At 35.2% G+C, this 18,605-nt stretch overlaps 1 protein-coding gene across 3 annotated transcripts; it reads left to right on the forward strand.

Annotated features, from left to right (window-relative positions):
• The first annotated feature begins 6,278 nt into the window (after positions 1-6,278).
• On the forward strand, positions 6,279-17,444 carry LOC132064319 (topless-related protein 3). 3 transcript variants are annotated; one of them, XM_059457265.1, is made up of 25 exons: positions 6,280-6,615; positions 7,632-7,811; positions 7,913-8,026; positions 9,374-9,532; positions 10,145-10,319; positions 10,441-10,573; positions 11,128-11,243; positions 11,375-11,510; positions 11,661-11,770; positions 12,041-12,110; positions 12,183-12,256; positions 12,370-12,465; positions 12,544-12,636; positions 13,472-13,599; positions 13,708-13,942; positions 14,116-14,283; positions 14,365-14,451; positions 14,619-14,771; positions 14,853-14,963; positions 15,057-15,236; positions 15,321-15,449; positions 15,537-15,632; positions 16,293-16,475; positions 16,551-16,726; positions 16,941-17,444. In XM_059457265.1, exons 1-25 carry the CDS (start codon positions 6,536-6,538, stop codon positions 17,155-17,157), a joined length of 3,399 nt encoding a protein of 1,132 aa, XP_059313248.1. In that variant the 5' UTR covers positions 6,280-6,535; the 3' UTR covers positions 17,158-17,444. The 3 variants fall into 3 exon arrangements, with proteins under 3 accessions (XP_059313247.1, XP_059313248.1, XP_059313249.1); XM_059457266.1 differs by having other exon boundaries at positions 14,368-14,451; XM_059457264.1 differs by having other exon boundaries at positions 6,279-6,615; positions 12,041-12,256; positions 14,368-14,451.
• Positions 17,445-18,605: the final 1,161 nt, after the last annotated feature.

Genomic DNA, 18,605 nt, shown 5'->3' on the forward strand with positions numbered 1-18,605 from the left:
ATGATACAACCTTTTGCTCCCCATTTTCGATGGTTACAATTAGAGAATACATTTTGTCCTTTATTGATAGATTAAGGTACACATTGAATTCTTTTTAGTTTGTTTAAATCAACTTTGTGCAGAAAGGATCACTAATTGAATTCAACAAAAAAAAATTGAGTTCCAGATTTATAATTTTTTCAACATGACCTAATCCTAATCAAATTAATGACACTAAGAGGTGTAGTGGGATAGAGAGTCCTACACCCTTAACCAGAGATTTCATGTTCGGACCTCATAATGAAAAAGCTTTTACTCCCCGAATTCATCCGTTCACTTTTACTTGTCACATTTCCCTTTTCAAGAGTTAATTTGACTAATCTTCGAGAGCTAAACTGAATTAGATTATTTCAATATTTTAAACTTAAAATTTAGATATCCTAAAACTATACGAAAAATACTATACTTTGCAATTCTTCTCATACTTAATATAATTAAAAAATCATCTTAAAATGTTGGTCAAAGTCTATGTAGTTTTGACTCTCGAGAAACGAATCGCGACAAGTAAAAGTAAACGGATGTAGTAAAGCGCTAGAAACTTTGTACAACTCGAGTTTTTGAATTAGTCAGTCCAATGATTTCCAGGGTTTTCCAATGATTTCCAGGGTTTTGAAATATACTTTCTACATCCATATGTACTTGTTCATGTTTGACTTGACACACCTCTAAAGAAATAATAAATGAATTGATAATTTTACTATCACCCTTAATTACTATAAGTCGTCCAAATATTGAAAAATGAATAGTACTTAGCAATAAAGGTAAATAGGTGTAAAATGATAAATTATCTCTCAATATTTCAAACTGAACAAGTAAAAGTAAGCATCTACTTTTAGTATAGTTGACCAGTAAAAATGAACGGAGGGCTCCATAGCGAAATGAGGACAGAAAACTTTTTGCATTATTGTAATAAAGAACCAAAATGAGGTAAGCAGAATTCCCTCTGACCTTATAGGTTTAAAATGGAGCATTTTAATTTAATTAATGAACAGTTTGAAATAATATAATGCTCATCTCGAGCTTCTTGTGCTTGATAATTTAATCATTTTTTTAACAGGACCAATGCAACTCAGGCAAAGTGTCCAAGTCATGTGCCTGATGCAATGTGGAGAGCTATCCCCACCCAGGCAACTACGTATAATATACAGAGTCCCACCAGTCTTGCAAATTCGTACTAGTATTAAAATCGGTTAAATTGGTCCTTTTCCCCCAAATAGTAGTTTTTCAAAGTACTAGATGGTCTTATGTACTTTATCATTGGGCTAAATAAACTAAAAAGGAATATAATTTGTAGGTAGAGTACCTACAAAATACTTCTAAACTTCGACTCGAATTATTAGTTTCCTCCTTAAATTTTAAATTTTGTCTAATCTTAATTATTCCTTGAATTTGGCTATTTAATAGCTTTTACTCCAAATGTTCTCATCTCAAGAAAATGATATACGCTCGCATGCTATTTAGATTTTTTTTTTTTTTTAAAAAACAAAAGATATTTTTGTACTTTTTAAATTCACTATTTTTTTAATCATATTTTTCGGGTCAAAGTTATAAAAAAAAAGAAAAGAGAAAAGGGTAAAAAATACCCCTCTACTTTGGAAAAAGGGTTAAAAATATTCTCTGAACTTATTTTGGGTCAAAAATACCCCTCCCATCCTTAAAGTTTTCAAATATACCCCTGTCTTGTGAAATTATCCCCCAAAATAACTCGAAATCATTTTTTAAACCCGCTCCATCATTTAAACCCGATCCAACTAAATAATAACCCATAAGATCCCCTTATTCCCCCAATACGTAGGTTTGAAGTTTGAGGGAATTGGGGGAATAAGGGGATCTTATGGGTTATTATTTAGTTGAGTCGGGTTTAAATGATGGAGCGGGTTTAAAAAATTATTCCGGGTTATTTTGGGGGATAATTTCCGTCAAGACAGGGGTATATTTGAAAACTTTAAGGGTGGAGGGCTATTTTTGATCCAAAATAAGTTCGGAGGATATTTTTAGCTCTTTTTCCAAAGTAAAGGGGTATTTTTGACCCTTTTCCCAAAAAAAAAAAAATGGCAGAAACTTCATTACTTATGCTAACTTTTTTTTTTTTTAATTATTATTTTGACTAAAAAGTAACGGAGTTCCAGACATGTTGTTTACAAATTTGGCCCGAAAAAATATATGCACAATTAAAAAAAATAGTCATTTTATCTATAAAAAAGATATAAACATAAATATACAATCAGAACTTATTATTTTGACTAAACAATTTTATTTGGATAAATATAATGAAACTCTAACCAAGTATATTTTACGGATTTGACCTGAAAAGGATACAAAATTGAAATAAATAGTCATTACATCTAAAAGTTAAGTACACAATTGCAATTCTATTATTTTGGTTGCACTTTTAATTTGGCGAAACATAATAGAGCTCTAGCCAAGTTTTTTTTACTATTTGACCCACGAAAATAAAGTACATGATCGAAATAAATAGTTATTGCATGTAAGGGAAAAATAATATAAAGTACACAGTTGATACATCATTATTTTGACTATTTTTTTTTTTTTAATTTAGCAAAGAGCTACATCCACCCCTGCCTTTGCATATCATTTAGCGAGAGACTTAAACCGTGCTTGTTTTCACTTATTTGGGTCTTAATTAATCTAATTAGACACTCATACCTCAGCCTTTAAATATATTTCTTTTTATTTACTCTAAAATAATCTGGTTTATTTATAGGCAAAAGATGAAAGTTATGAAAATGAGGATGTTGAGATGGATGTGTGAGCTTACTATGAGAGATATGATCAGAAATAGATATATTCCGTACCAAGTTGGAGTGCCTCCGTGGTGGACAAGATGCGGGAAGTAAGATTGAGATGGTTCAGATATGTCAAGAGGGGATGGACAGACGCCCCTGTGAGAACTGAGGAGATGTGAGAGGCTGGCGTTGGAGGGCCTGAGGAGAGGTAGAGGTAGGCTGAAGAAGTATTCGAGAGAGGTAATTAGGCACGAGATGGCAAATCTTTAGCTTACCGAGGATATGATCCTTGATAGGAGAGTGTGGAAGTCGAGGACTAAGGTAGAAAGTTCGTAGTATGTGCTTACCCATTTGGCTTTACTTACCAGTAGTAGTAGTATATAGTAGTATTAGTTTCATTTTTTATGAATTTACTATTTTCGTATTTTTCATTCTTAGTTCCCTATCAGTACTACTTGTTATCTCTTTTGTTTCGATTTTCATTCTATCATGTTGTTCTTTGCTCATGCTTTCATATATGTTGCTGTTACTGTTTTTTTGAGCCGAGAGTCTATCGAAAACAAACTCATTTTCCCCATTTGTGAATTATATTATGTATGTTGTTGTTGTTATAGCTAGAATGACCTAACGGCCCCCTATATTTGCATGACTTTTTAGGCCGACAGTTCAATTTTTACTTCTTCCATCTTAACACCTCTATGTGATCAGAACACATATATTATATTTAAACACGACCTCTTTCTAAAATTGGTGCAAGTTTAGTTGGGTGTTAGTTCATTCAACCTTATTCACATCTTTCACGAAATTTTACTCATCCTGTTGTTATTTGCTCTAATATTACTTGTCGCCGGCACTCTATCCACTATATCAACACACGACACATCGCCGACCGTAATAACCATAACACCATCACACCAACATCTTAAGGACAAATTGACCCAATTAAGTGTGAGTAGTGTACGATAGATTGTCCTAAGAAAAAGAGTAACCTAGATGAAAGAAAGATCATGACAACTGGAAAGAGAGAAAATTCAATCACTTAAACAAGGAACGAGATAATCCCATAAGATTGCAATGTTTGGTTTGCAACACATGATCTATATTGTTAATTCTTATTCTTGTTCATTAAGTAAAAGCTTAACACATAAATTGACATTTGTACTTCCACAATTTTGTATGCCAACATCTTAACATGTGTTCCAAACTAAGCACCTCAAGTTGTATAAAATGTATTTTGTTTTAGCTCCTTTGATGCTGAACAAGTGCAATTGAACTCTCGTTGAAAAAATTATACTATGTAAATAGGGTAAAATATTTTTCTTCACACATATATAAATTGTTGAATTCTCTTGGCATACGAATTTTGATTTTTGAATCCCCTTGTTTGAATTCCTAGCTCCGCCACTAAATTGCTGAATGCCAACATGATGTGGTCTGAGTTGAACTAAATGCATAGATTAACATTATAATTTCTAAGAAGCATGAATTAGGTGAAATAATTTCTATAATAGTTAAAAAAACACGTAATATAAATGATTTCTAATGAACGTACGAGTAAAAGCAATAAAAAATAAAGTGAGACGATTTGTACCTTTGTGATATTGAGCGTTTTAGGTATTTGATTTATCTTGACTGATGAGATCTCCAGTGAGTTGACATTCGTGGACGGTAGCCTAGTAATATTGTTGTTGCCCTCAAGTTGCCATTAGATGCTGCTTTAATCATACGTGACGTCAGTACATAAACTCATACTAGAAATTTCATAACGTCTAGATAGATTGAACACCTAAAAAGCTCGACATCATCTATGTATAAATCGGTTCTCCTCATGTAATTTGTTTCTTATATATAAATATTGCGTGACTACATGCATTTTGTTCAATCAGTCACGTTAGCATATAGTCAACCTCAAATACGCTTAAAACATAGTACAATTTATCCAAAATGAGGTACGTAGTTCAAAACACATGTTAAGAGGTTGGTATACAAAATCGTGCAAGTACAAATATCGATTTATGTATTAAGCTATAAAAATCATTTTAAGAGTTTAGCAATACGTGTCTTGAAAACTAAACATCTCTACTCCGTGAATTATCTCGTCGTTCATTTAAGTCGTCTGAATTTTCATTGTTCAAGTTGCCATAATAATATTTCCCTAGTATTTCATTGAATCTATAAACTTCAAATTAGACAAGTATAGTAACTTAAGTATCTAGTTTTCATAAACGGTTAGTGTCGAATGAACCTTCGATCGTAATCCACATAGACCCGACGTGAACAACTTTCTTTTCCTTCCATTTCTTTGGCCACAAAAGCATTTCCTTATTTTGGTCATATACAATTAAAAATAAGTACTCAAAAATCAATTTTTTACCTAATTCATCAGAATGCTCTTGATTCTGTTGGTTTATCAACTATTTGGGTATTTACTGACTCACTTAAAAAGTCCTATTGTTTTATGCTAGTCAGTTCTCATGTAAATTAAAGAAATCTGGTCAATGCAATTTATTTTCTTTCCATTGTTGTTGTAGTTGGCCAATCGATATCCTACTTATTTTATCCTGTTTGTTTAGGAAAGGCAACTATTGTGGTCACTTTGAATTGGATTTCTTACTAAGTTCATTTTCTTTGTATTTTTTTTTTCTTTTCCTTCTTCTAGAATAATAGATATTTTTAAAATAAAGATGCAAAAATGAAAGAAGTTATTTTCTTTCCATTATGAAGTAAATCGAGGAATAGATATTCTACTTATTTTATCCTTTACTATTTAGGAAATGCAACTAATTAGTGTGGTTACTTCTAATTGTATTTCCTATTAAACTCATTTTCTTTTCTCTTCTCCTACAATAATAAATTCTTATTAAAAAAATATACAAAAATGAAAAAAAAACTATTTGAATTTTTTATATAATCAATATAGTTTTCCGTTAAAAAACAAAAGGGAGCCAAAAAAGCCGAGATCACGCGCCGAAGAAAGAAGCACATGTCAAGTGAGACAAAAAAACAAAGGGACCTACCTTATCTCATCAATTGCGTGAACACGCGCTGTTCGTCTGAATTCATCCATCTTCAAAACAAACTTCTTTTTCTTCTTCTGACATGACCAAAATTAATTCTTTTTCCACAAAGAGGTGTGTGTGATACATTTACGATACAAAAAAAAGGAGAAACCAATAATATCGCGATAAATTAGACGAATAAATTAAATGCCGCCGAAACCAAGAAAGTACCGTTTCTCATCAACACGTAACCCACGACGCTCTAAACCGTAATTCAACTCGAATATTCAACTCCATTTGAATTCCCCATTTCAAATCCGCAAGTCTAGTCACACCCTCCTTATCAATAAGGACTCGGACTTATATTAATAAGTACAGTGACATATCACAACCTGCGTATCAATAAAGATGATAGGGGAGTGTGATTATCAGTGATAGGTGAGTATATTAAAAAGGATAGGCAACTGCAAAGTGCATCGAAGTCCTTGCCCACCCACCCTCATATTTCCCATCTTCTTTACTCTTCTAATCGACACTACAAATAGAACCCATCTTCCTCTTTCTCTCTCCACAAGCATCTCTCTCTTCTTTCTCTCTCTATTTGTTTTCTTCTGTTCGGTGCCTTTGAAAAGCAGTCAGTGATTTTTTTATTGTTTTTGTAAGAGAAAAGGAGCTGAAACCCTAGGAATCGTAGCGCGTGTGGATATCTAGGGTTTGGATCTGTTTGATTTAGGTTTTTTGTAAGAAAAAATGTCATCTCTCAGCAGAGAATTGGTGTTTCTGATACTCCAGTTTCTCGAAGAGGAGAAATTTAAGGAGTCTGTTCACAAGTATGCTTCTTTTTCTTTTTCTCTCTCTCACACATATCTATGTGTTTTTTTTCCTTTTTTTTTTTTTTTTGGATTTTTATTGTCATGTTAGTTGTTACTATTTTTGAAAGTGAAAAACTTTTTTTTCTTTTTTTTTTGAAGGTGAAAATTTTAATTAATTATGGGTTTTAGTTTTGAGGTTGTTCTGGTAATTTATCTAAAAAAGGAAAAGAAAAACCTTTTGATGTAGCTAGTTCTGCTGTGATGTTTTGCTTTATATATATATATATATATATATTTGCTTTTTCCTTTATTATTTTTATTTTGGTTTTTGTTTATTAGTTTTGTAAATTCTGGTTTTGGAGTTAATGAGATACAATTAATGTGCCTTAAAGTGATAAAAAAAATGACCCCTTTTTATTATTTGTTTTTATTTATTTTGTGTTCTTGGAATGAAGATTTATTAAAAGATGAGGTTTAAAGTTCGTAAAGAGATTAATTTGAGGAATGAAAACTTTCTGGCATCATTATCTCTTGTAAAAAATGTTAACTTTTCTAGCATCAATTGCAGATAGTGTTTCAACTTCTAGTTTTTCTAGGTTGAAATCTCTTTGGAAGAGTGTAAAAAGTGAAATTTTTTTTTTTTTTTTTGGTTGAAATCAATTAATCAGTTTGAGGATTGAGAAGTTTGCTATTAAATAAATGTTTTCCAATGTGGGGTAAATGAAATCTTTTCTACTATTAAATAAATGTTTTTTAAATATCTTTTTACCTTCTTATTGTTAATATATAAATGTAAGAATAGAATTTAGAGTTTTGCTCCATCCAAGCAAATGTCTGTCTATATGAATTTCTGTTCTTGAAAAGTTCAACTATTAAATGTTCTTTAAATATCTTATTTCCTTCTTATTGTTTATTTGTAAGTGTAAGAATAGAATTTAGAGTTTTGCTCCATTCAAGCAAATGTCTGTTTATATGAATTTCTGTTCTTGAAAATGATTGACCTCACCAAAAAAAATTTATCATTTTGTTTGCAGGTTAGAGCAAGAATCAGGATTTTTCTTCAATATGAAGTACTTTGAGGAGAAAGTACATGCAGGTGAATGGGACGAAGTTGAGAAATACCTGTCTGGATTTACTAAAGTTGATGACAACAGATACTCCATGAAAATCTTTTTTGAGATAAGAAAGCAGAAGTATCTTGAAGCTCTTGATAAGTATGTTCCTGTAGTTACTTTACCGTGCCTTTTCGATACATTTCTGCTGCAGGGTTTTGATTTGAACATTTTTTCTTCTGCGTGGCATGTTGTTATTTCAGGCAAGACAAGGCAAAGGCTGTTGAGATTCTTGTGAGTGATTTGAAAGTGTTCTCTACATTCAATGAGGACCTTTACAAAGAGATCACTCAGCTGTTGACACTTACCAATTTCAGGTAGCTATTTTCTCATGTTATGTGAAAGGAATATCCATGCATAGCCACGTTGAAAGAAGAAATCACTTTTGCATTGTTAAAGTACATATAATTAGACAATGAGAGGGAATAAACAAAAACAGCTTTTTCATTCTTAATTGCATAATTAAACTCCAAATTCTCGTTGGTGTCAGTTCTGAGATTCTGGCAATCTTGTGGAACTGGTTACTGTTACAGTGTTTCTCTTACTGTCTTAGGTAAATCATGAGAAAAATGGAAGGCGGTTTAATAGTAGTTTGTAATTTTCGTTGCAGTAGAACAAAGAGATAGAATTCCTGTTTATTGGCGGACCTTAGTAAATTCTCTTTAGAACTATTAATTCAGTCCTAAATGTCGTAGATAGAGTAAAATTTTGAAAATTGGCCCGTTAGGTGGTAGCTAAAATGTCTCTTCATGTGGGCGAATATCTTTTTTTCTAAAGCCATCGTATGGCTGGTAACGTTTTCGACAAGGCTTGCATACCTCTCGAGAAGACCAATAATCCAAGTCCACTTATTGCTGTTTGATCATGTTACTTGACTGATGGACTGTCCTCTCTGCAAGCAATCTCTACAAGTTGACAATTCTTTTTGCAGTTTTGGAAGTTCATATGCTGAAACTTGAACCAGATTGGGAAATTAACTTAAAAGAGTTAATTCAATTGTAATGTAAACCTAATAACCAAAATGCATTTTAGTAGTAGCTCAATTGGGAAAGATTTCAGAATAAACAATTAAGCTTTTATATTGGGAGGACAAGGTGAGAAGATATAAATGCACAATGGTATGTCTTTGCGCCCTCTGCTCCCTTAATGAATACTAATAAATCAACTGTAGTTGCAATAATTCACCTCAACATATAGTACTGCGGAGGTAAGGTTGTACAGAATCAGATGAGGTGATTATGGCTTTACCATGATATTTACTGGAATTCCTTTTATGGTCGCGTTGCTTTTCTGTTGTCTGAGAACCAACAGGAAGTAAATTTTAGACTTAATTTTTAAGATAAGAGGCAAAATGCAGAATTTGGTATTATCTTCATACTTAGCAGTAGATTTTCTGAGATCCAAGGCTTCTAGGATATTATGTACATGTATCTTTTTATGGAAACAACCTTTGAGTGTTTTTCCTAAGGCTATAAGTTGCCTATTTTGAGTTATTGAGTTGCTGGAACTTCTTTTGAGCCAATAGGGTTTTTGTGAATGAGGATTCTGTGCTGAATGCTTGTAGAATGACTATTTTAATTTGTGTAGTTTTTTTCTCCATGCTTGATATTCATTTTAGTCATCTAATGACCTTTTGAATTACCTGTCTGGTTACTTGTTTTCAGAGAGAACGAGCAGCTTTCGAAGTATGGTGACACCAAGACAGCACGTAGCATAATGTTGATAGAGCTGAAGAAATTGATCGAAGCAAATCCTCTTTTCCGTGAAAAACTTGTTTTCCCGACTCTGAGATCTTCGAGATTGCGTACATTAATCAATCAAAGGTGAAGAATCTCATATGTTATTTCTAATACTAATCTATCAAGAAGGATAATATCAGCTTTTATATTTGGTGCCCATTTTTTTTATTTTCTTACCTCATGGAAACAAGAAGATATTCTAGTGCTGACTGCTCAGTTAACATACTGGCATTTGTGGACTTTGTATAAGCTCTATTGGCTTTACAGCTCCTTGCCTAGGCAGAGGACTGAATCATGCTAATTTTGTCCATAATCGAGTCAATAAACATGCATGGCAGATGCAATTTGTCTTATGCTTTGCTTGTCTTTTTTCCCTGTAAAAAAGAAAATTGTGAATTACCTTGTTACTCTTTTGGCTTTCGAGTTCCTTGAATCTTTTAAGTATAATGAGGGGACGTGGGCGCCAGTTAATAAAAGTGGTCTATTTTCTAACACCTTGACTTAGTTCTTAGACTGCAAGATAACCTAGATGTGTCTTCTCACATGTATACTTCTCGTGATTAATACCTTTCTTGCATTTGTCTGAAGATTAACTGTAGTATGCTTCTGGAGATTGAACATGTTGCTGTTCATGTTGGCAGTTGTACTTGGAATTGTGTCTTTTGATTTGATCTTTCACTTTGGCATTCTATGCAGTCTCAACTGGCAGCACCAGCTTTGTAAGAACCCAAGGCCAAACCCTGATATTAAGACGTTGTTTACTGATCATACATGCACTCCTCCAAATGGGGCTGTTGCACCTGCACCTGTTAATCTTCCACCTGCAGCTATTGCAAAACCTGCCGCTTTTACAGCACTTGGTGCACATGGGGTATGATTATTTGTGATTACTCTAGTTATGATACTTTTGGTAATTTAACTTATTTACTTAATGACCACGTCTTTGCTTATATCACTCGGTCGAATCATGTATTTTAATTTGTTGCTTGTAGCCCTTTCCACCCGCAGCAGCAGCTGCTGCAAATGCTAATGCGTTAGCAGGTTGGATGGCGAATGCCGCTGCTTCTTCATCTGTCCAAGCAGCTGTTGTTACAGCATCATCCCTGCCTGTTCCACCAAATCAAGGTGAGTTTTAACTAGTTTTCTTCATATGACTAGGGGCCTGGCTGGACACCATCAGTTATGCTTCAAATATTTGTTAAAACTTAACTAGAACAACTCATCTTTTGAGAGGTCAAAGAAATCCATGTATCTAGCGTAATTCGATTACCAAATTTCTCAATATTTATTGTAGCATGAATGTCAATAGTATTCTACTCAATAGTTAGGCATCTCTTTCAACGTGTAAATGGTAAAGAGGCACCAAATAACAAGGCTGGAAGAAATAATAGTAACTTGTTTTTACCTATTTTTTTAAAACATAGAAAAGTAGCTCTTGTTTACTTGAGGATCAAAATGGTTCATCAATAGTCTGATATCATTAAATAGGGCTCAAAACCGATGCGTTTGAGAACTATATTGCTCGCCTTCTGAAGAAAAATCTCTAGGTCCTGCAAAATATGACTTTAAATACTTTGGGTTAGTTGGTTTGGACATGAAGCAGACAATACTACTATGAGTATTTGGTCCAGATATGATATCCTCAACTTCTGTTGATAGTATGTTGCTCTCTTGAACAGTTTCAATTTTGAAGCGCCCCCTCACACCTCCAGCTACACTAGGTATGCTTGACTATCAGAACGCTGATCATGAGCAATTAATGAAACGTTTACGACCTGCACAGTCTGTGGAGGAGGTATTGCTGAAGATGAATCTTTCTTAAATGATATATTCTTTTTTTCTTTCCTCCCATCAAATTCACCCTCAAATTTATTTTTGTCGTATCAGATCATAGCAAATTCATGAAATGCGTTTATTTTCTTTCAGGTTACGTATCCTACAGTTCGTCAGCAAGCCTCTTGGTCCCTCGAGGACTTACCAAGGACAGTAGCTTTTACTTTACCTCAAGGATCCTCGGTCACTAGCATGGACTTTCATCCTTCTCATCATACATATCTGCTCGGTATATTAATGTTTTAGATCTTCTGTCCATGTAACCTATTTTTGCTGTTTCCTAGTGCTGTTGTGCCTATGCCGCACGGACCAGCACTGATAGAAGACTCAATAGTGTTAAGATATCTTCTTCCTCTAACTTATGGAGTGTGCTGAACAGTTGGATCCAGCAATGGTGAAATAACGCTTTGGGAAGTAGCAACCCGGGAGAAGTTGGTTTCGAAAGCATTTAAAATATGGGATATGCAAGCGTGCACTCTGACATTTCAGGTTAATCGATACAAGATTCCTTGAAAGTTGATTCTCTGAAAGTGAAGAAAACATTCAAGTTTTGAGTTTTAGTTTTTTCTTCAATATGGTTGCTTTATATATGCATATAGTTGTAAATTCAAATAAAATCTTCAGTAGTTCTGTAATTTGAGAGACTAGTTTCTTTACAAATATGTAGTGCTGTGAGTGAATCTCTGGTTTGATGTCTTTAAGATTTCTCGAATGGTAGGTACACTATTTTCCTTTCCTGACAACTGAAAGTTTTCACAGGCTTCTGCTTCCAAGGATGCTCCATTTTCTGTAAGCCGTGTTGCATGGAGTCCAGATGGGACCTTTGTTGGTGTGTGCTCTTCCTTACTTTTGTTATTATATATGTTCTTGTGGATGTTCATAACTGTACTTTGTATTGCAGGAGTTGCATTCTCTAAGCATTTGGTCCATCTGTATGGCACTATTGGAACAAATGACTTGCGCCAGCATTTGGAGGTAGATTCGTCTGTTGTTCTTTTCTTTTTCTTTTAACAAGTTGAACCATATGTGTGGCGAACTTAAAAGCTAAAATTCATGACTCAATCTTACCTGCACCATTGTGATTTAAGATGGATGCCCATGCTGGGAGTGTCAACGACTTAGCATTCGCTTATCCAAACAAACAGTTATGTGTAGTAACATGCGGAGATGATAAGTTGATTAAGGTAACATCTGAAGCTTCATTATTTCAGTTGGAACTGCAAACTCGTTTAGAAAAATGCTGAATGAAATATTTGAAACAGGTGTGGGATATAACAGGAAGAAAGCTGTTTAATTTTGAAGGACATGAAGCTCCTGTATACTCCATATGCCCTCATCAGAAGGAGAACATTCAGGTATTTACAGATATGGAAGAACTTGCATAGGTTGCTTGGCATTGCTTCAGGATTGAATAACACTTTACTTATCCCCTCTGGTATTTGGGAAGTTATACACAATGTATGTGCAATGCTTACTGTTTAGGGAACATTCATTAACTATTACGAAATATGGTAAAAATTGACTATTTACTGTTGCTAGTGCTAGGGAACATTCATTGGCATTCTTTTATTTTTTGCTGTTTCATTACAATTGGTTGTCACGAGGAAGTGCTTTTGTTTAATTACTCAGTTATCACCATCATGCAACCTTTTACATTCTATCTAGATTCATTGTGCTAGGAAATAGCATAAACCATATGGTTATTGGTGGAAACTGGAAAAACTTAAGTAGGGTTTTGGTTGATCATTTTGTAAAATTTCCAAGCAAGTCCAGGGAATTGTCATCTTTCGGAAAGCCCAGACCACTTGTCTGAATCTGCATGAATCCGTTGAACATTGGCCTCTATGCACAGATCACAGAACTAGTCAAAATGTAAATTATCTTAGTGCCGATGTTCCAACGTACCATCTGAGAAGCTATTGCCTATCTTAGGCCACGTTTATATGAGGTGTGGGTGCACTTGGAGATTCAGTGATATTATTTGTATTGTTGTTGATGGTTCAGAAAATGTAGATAACATATTAGTTCTTTTTTTTAAATCAAAAACATATTAGCTTTTAATTTTATGTTTAGGCAGTAATGCTTTGTACTCAATGCAATTCCATTTAAAAGGAAAGAACGTTAAGGTTGTAATGGTGTTTGCCTTTGATGCACCCTCGAATAACATCTTGATTTGGATTCTATATGCAGTTCATTTTTTCTACTGCTATAGATGGGAAAATAAAAGCTTGGCTGTATGACAATATGGGATCCCGAGTTGACTATGATGCTCCTGGTCATTGGTGTACCACCATGCTTTATAGTGCTGACGGAACTAGGTAGGGTTGCATGAGAAACCATTATTTACTGTATGTTGGTCTGTACGAGTATTGCTACGTCCACGGACTTTGATTAACTCTTTGATGTTTGACTTTTCATGCTTATAGATTGTTCTCTTGTGGAACTGGTAAGGAAGGTGATTCTTTCCTTGTGGAATGGAATGAAAGTGAAGGAGCCATAAAGAGGACTTATACTGGGTTTAGAAAGAAATCAGCTGGTGTTGTGCAGTTTGACACTACTCAAAATCACTTCTTGGCTGTGGGTGAAGATAGCCAGATAAAATTTTGGGACATGGACAACACTAACATTCTTACGACTACAGACGCCGATGGTGGTCTCCCGGTTAGTGCGTATGCCAGTTCTATTGTGTTATTTGAGCAACTATCCCCTAGATACACCAAAAAAAGAAAAAGGACAAAGAAAAGGGAAAATGAAAACTACTTAACAAAAATGGAACCTTCCCTTGAATATTTGGAATATTTTGAAGATGGCTTGAAGTGTACTGGTTGTTGCAGAGTCTTCCACGCTTGAGATTCAACAAGGAGGGGAATCTTCTTGCTGTTACTACTGCTGACAATGGGATCAAGATACTGGGAAACGCTGCCGGTCTGAGATCCTTAAGGACAGCTGAAGCCCCACCTTTTGAAGCACTAAGATCACCCATTGAGGCAGCTGCTATTAAGGTATTGATGGTTGCTTGCTTCTCCCACTTATTCTAGTTATATTATGTTAAAAGTATAAAGATCTCGTTGTGCTTTTGTTAGCAGGGTTCTGGCTCTTCTGTTCCAAATGTAACTCCTATCAATTGTAAAGTTGAAAGAAGCTCTCCTATCAGGCCGTCTCCCATCCTTGTATGTAATAATATTTCTTTTCTTTTCTTTCTCAGTTAAATCTTTCCAGTCTGCATGAAAGATGGTAGTCCTACAATCTGTTAACGAAGAGCATATTTTAGCTTCAAACATCATGTGTATTGCAGCTTAGTGAATTTATCCTCTTATAAAATTTTACTACTTTGCAGAATGGAGCTGATACTGTTCCCCGAAGCATGGAGAAACCAAGAATATTGGAGGATAATTCAGATAAGGCCAAACCCTGGCAGTTGACTGAAATTTTAGATCAAGCTCAATGCAGGATGGTTACCATGCCTGAGAGCTCAGATTCAAGTAACAAAGTGTGTTATCTAATTTGTGTGTGCTTCTTCTGTATTGTAATTCTCATGTAACTGGATCGTTTAACTGCCACTTCTATTTAGGTTGCAAGGCTTCTTTATACAAATTCCGGTGTTGGTATCCTGGCACTTGGTTCGAATGGTATTCAAAAGCTGTGGAAGTGGGCTCGCAATGAACAAAATCCAAGTGGCAAGGTAATAAATGTTAAGTGACAGCTGTCTTAGCTACATCTATATTTTCAAAATGTTAAGACAAACAAACTGACTGAAACGTCTTGTGTCTTAAAGGCCACTGCTAATGTTGTTCCGCAATACTGGCAACCGAACAGTGGTCTTCTTATGACTAATGATGTCTCAGGTGTCAATTTGGAAGAGGCTGTTCCTTGCATAGCCCTCTCAAAGAACGACTCTTACGTAATGTCAGCTGCTGGTGGAAAAGTTTCACTATTCAATATGATGACATTCAAGGTAAGTCTATAGAAGAGTCCTGTTCTTTTAACATGCTATTTGAGTGGTTTGCTATGTGAATCTGATAATAACTGAGATGTATAGGTAATGACAACATTCATGCCACCTCCGCCGGCTTCGACTTTCTTGGCGTTCCATCCTCAAGATAACAACATTATCGCCATTGGCATGGAGGATTCAACAATCCACATTTACAACGTTAGGGTTGATGAGGTAATTTATACAACTGCTTCAATATTCAGTGACATCTGTGAGTTGGTTAAATGGCCCATTTTTATGTTTACTGCATTTGATCGATAGGTAAAATCTAAGTTGAAGGGCCATCAGAGGCGCATAACTGGTCTTGCTTTCTCCACCAACCTCAACATTTTGGTTTCATCAGGTGCTGATGCTCAGGTAAGTCACTGTTCTTTTTCTTTTATATATTCCTTCCAATACCTTTATGCTTTCTATTGAGCCGAGGGTCTTTCGGAAACAGCCGTCCTACCTTGGTAGGAGTAAGGTCTGCGTACACTCTACCCTCCCCAGACCCCACGTTGTGGGATTTCACTGGGTGGTTGTTGGTGTATTCCTTCCAATACCTTGTGTTATTTCCTTTGAACCGTGAAAGGTTAGAGGAAGAGATATAGAACCTACAGTTTGTTTAATTAGGTTTCTGCCAAAGGAGGGATGCTACACGAAGACTTCCCAATTAGCCTTCTCTTAGTGCCAGCCTTTTTTGTGTGTGGGGGGGGGGGGGGTTGTTCTGTTGCTTGTTTTCCAATGTCTCTGTGAACTGTACAGAGGGCCTGTGTGTCATTTTGTATGAGGACAAATACACCATTTTTAGCAATCTTGATTGGAATGTGATTGTGAAGATGATTCAAACATTACTTTCCCCTTTGAAGCTTGATAATGAACAGATCTATGGCCTGAAGCCTGGAATTGAATGCACCTGCCAATCATATGTTATTGTATTTTGTTTTCATTTATTGCAGCATGTGCATATCTAGTGGTGCTTTGACATGCTATAGATACCTATTCTTATGCACTAACATGGGAATTCAACCATTGCAGCTCTGTTTATGGAGCATTGATTCATGGGACAAGAGAAAAACAGTTCTTATTCAGCTGCCTGCTGGTAAAACACCTAGTGGTGACACTCGAGTACAATTTCACGCGGACCAAGTCCGCTTGCTAGTATGCCATGAAACACAGTTAGCAATTTATGATGCATCAAAGATGGAAAGAATTCGCCAGGTAAGACAAATCCCTAAATGTTTCAAATTGTAGACACGTGAAAGTTTGTTTTCTTATTAATTCTGTTTCTCGCAGTGGGTTCCTCAAGATGCACTTTCTGCACCAATAACCTACGCGGCTTACTCCTGCAACAGTCAACTAGTTTTTGCTTCCTTTTCTGACGGCAACGTTGGTGTATTTGATGCCGATACCCTAAGACTCAGATGTCGTGTTGCTCCCTCAGCTTACTTGTCCCAGGCAGCATTGACTGGGTAAGAACAGATATAGCATGAGTCTTTTGAATCTGTCTTATATTATCCACTTCTGCAAATCCAATTGTTTTGGTCATTCAGCTAACATGTTAAAGTGTCGTGCACTTTGTAAGGTGTTGATTCATGTACTAATTTTACTAGTTCCAATCTCATTATCTTGTGATGATCTTGATGCTAAAAGAGTCATGGCTAATGCACGTGTTGTATGTCTCAGAAGTCAAGCTGTGTATCCGCTAGTAGTTGCAGCACATCCACAGGAATCCAGCCAATTTGCAATTGGGTTGACAGATGGAACTGTTAAAGTGATTGAACCCCTGGAATCCGAAGGGAAGTGGGGCGTAAGTCCACCTGTTGATAACGGGGTATTGAATGGCAGGGCGGCCTCCTCTTCGACCGCTAGCAACCATGTAGCCGATCAAGTTCAAAGATGAAATATGCTGTAGTTTGTCAGTGACATTCTTTTTGTGTATCTTATCCGTATAGGTTTTAGTCCTCCACATCTCTTGTATCCCTTTTCAAAGTTGTGATGGCACACCTCTTACTCTTAGAGAGATACTTTTAAAGTTTATTATGTGTTTTTTTATTTATATTTTTTTCTCGATAGTTAAAATATTAGGGGATATTCTTCTTTCAGCCAGTGACATTTGGTTGAAGGTCTTGAATGTCACAGGAAATACCTCAGTTTAAAGGAGTTAATGGAAGTTCTCCATTCTCGCTCTCTCAGTAGCTCTTGTCGGTTATGTTTTTATTTTTAGTGCTAGTTATAATCCTTCTCCAATATATGCCTAGCAGGCTAGCATTGTAGATATCGATTGATATTATTAGGGTTTGTAATAAGCTTTCTTTTATTTGGTCATTTTTATGGTAACTTTGAAGTTTTAGCACTTCCTGTATCTATTCTCATCATTTTTAAGGTAGGTCATAATGGTAATTCTCGTCTCTCCTGAATGCATTTTGTATTGAGTTGACTCAATATATGAGTATTTCCTAAAGTTGCAAAATCCCAGTTAATTACTAATGTAACACAATTAATGGAAGTATCCAACTTTAATATAAATAATTGTGTTGGAACAGAATTACCTGGTTGTTTTAGTAAATGGAATGTTGCTCATTGTAATCTTTTGCGGGTTAACTTTTGTCCGAGTCTCGTTTGATAAGTTCAACGTGAAGCTGGAGAGAAGTTGTTACGTATCTCGTCAACTGAAAAAATGCTAGTAAGAGAAGGGGAAAACATACTGCTATTTACATATTATTTCTCTCCGAAGAGGAAGAAAAAGCCCTACTCTTTCTCTTGTTCGTTTGTTTAATCTTTATCCTTTTAGGGTCATTCTTTGCCCTTTGAAGATGTACGAGCAGGTTGAGCAGTTCTTAGAGACATTTCAAATGAATGATGTGTCAAATATCTAGGGCCAAACGAAACTTCGGGGATGAAGCTTTGATAGTTATCACCTTTTTTCCAAACTACTCCATTCGAATTGAGCTCAAAATTTAATCAAAGAGACCATATAACTTCAATTTTAACTTTGTTTTAATAAGCTTTTGCATAATAAGTTTCAATTACGTGAAGTGAGAGGGGATCCAACAATTCCAGAAGAATGCTCGGTGATCTCTATTGAAACTTCCAAGTGCCAATGTACCAGTTACATTAGCAGAACGTACACTTCCCACTCCTACAGTAAAGTATTCTCAAGCTTCGCTTAAAAATCAATAAGCTTGTATTTAGTACATGAGTGAATACCCTTTCTTAGAGTTTGATAGGTCGTTTGGTAGTCTAAATATCTTTCCTATCTACTAGTCTATAATTGCTTTTTTCTTTCTTTAGTTAATGTGACCAACTGACCATTATGATGAGAGGTTTGGCAAGGACCTTAACCTATAT

Source organism: Lycium ferocissimum, chromosome 7, assembly GCF_029784015.1.
Source record: "Lycium ferocissimum isolate CSIRO_LF1 chromosome 7, AGI_CSIRO_Lferr_CH_V1, whole genome shotgun sequence".
NCBI classification, from domain to species: Eukaryota; Viridiplantae; Streptophyta; class Magnoliopsida; order Solanales; family Solanaceae; genus Lycium; species Lycium ferocissimum.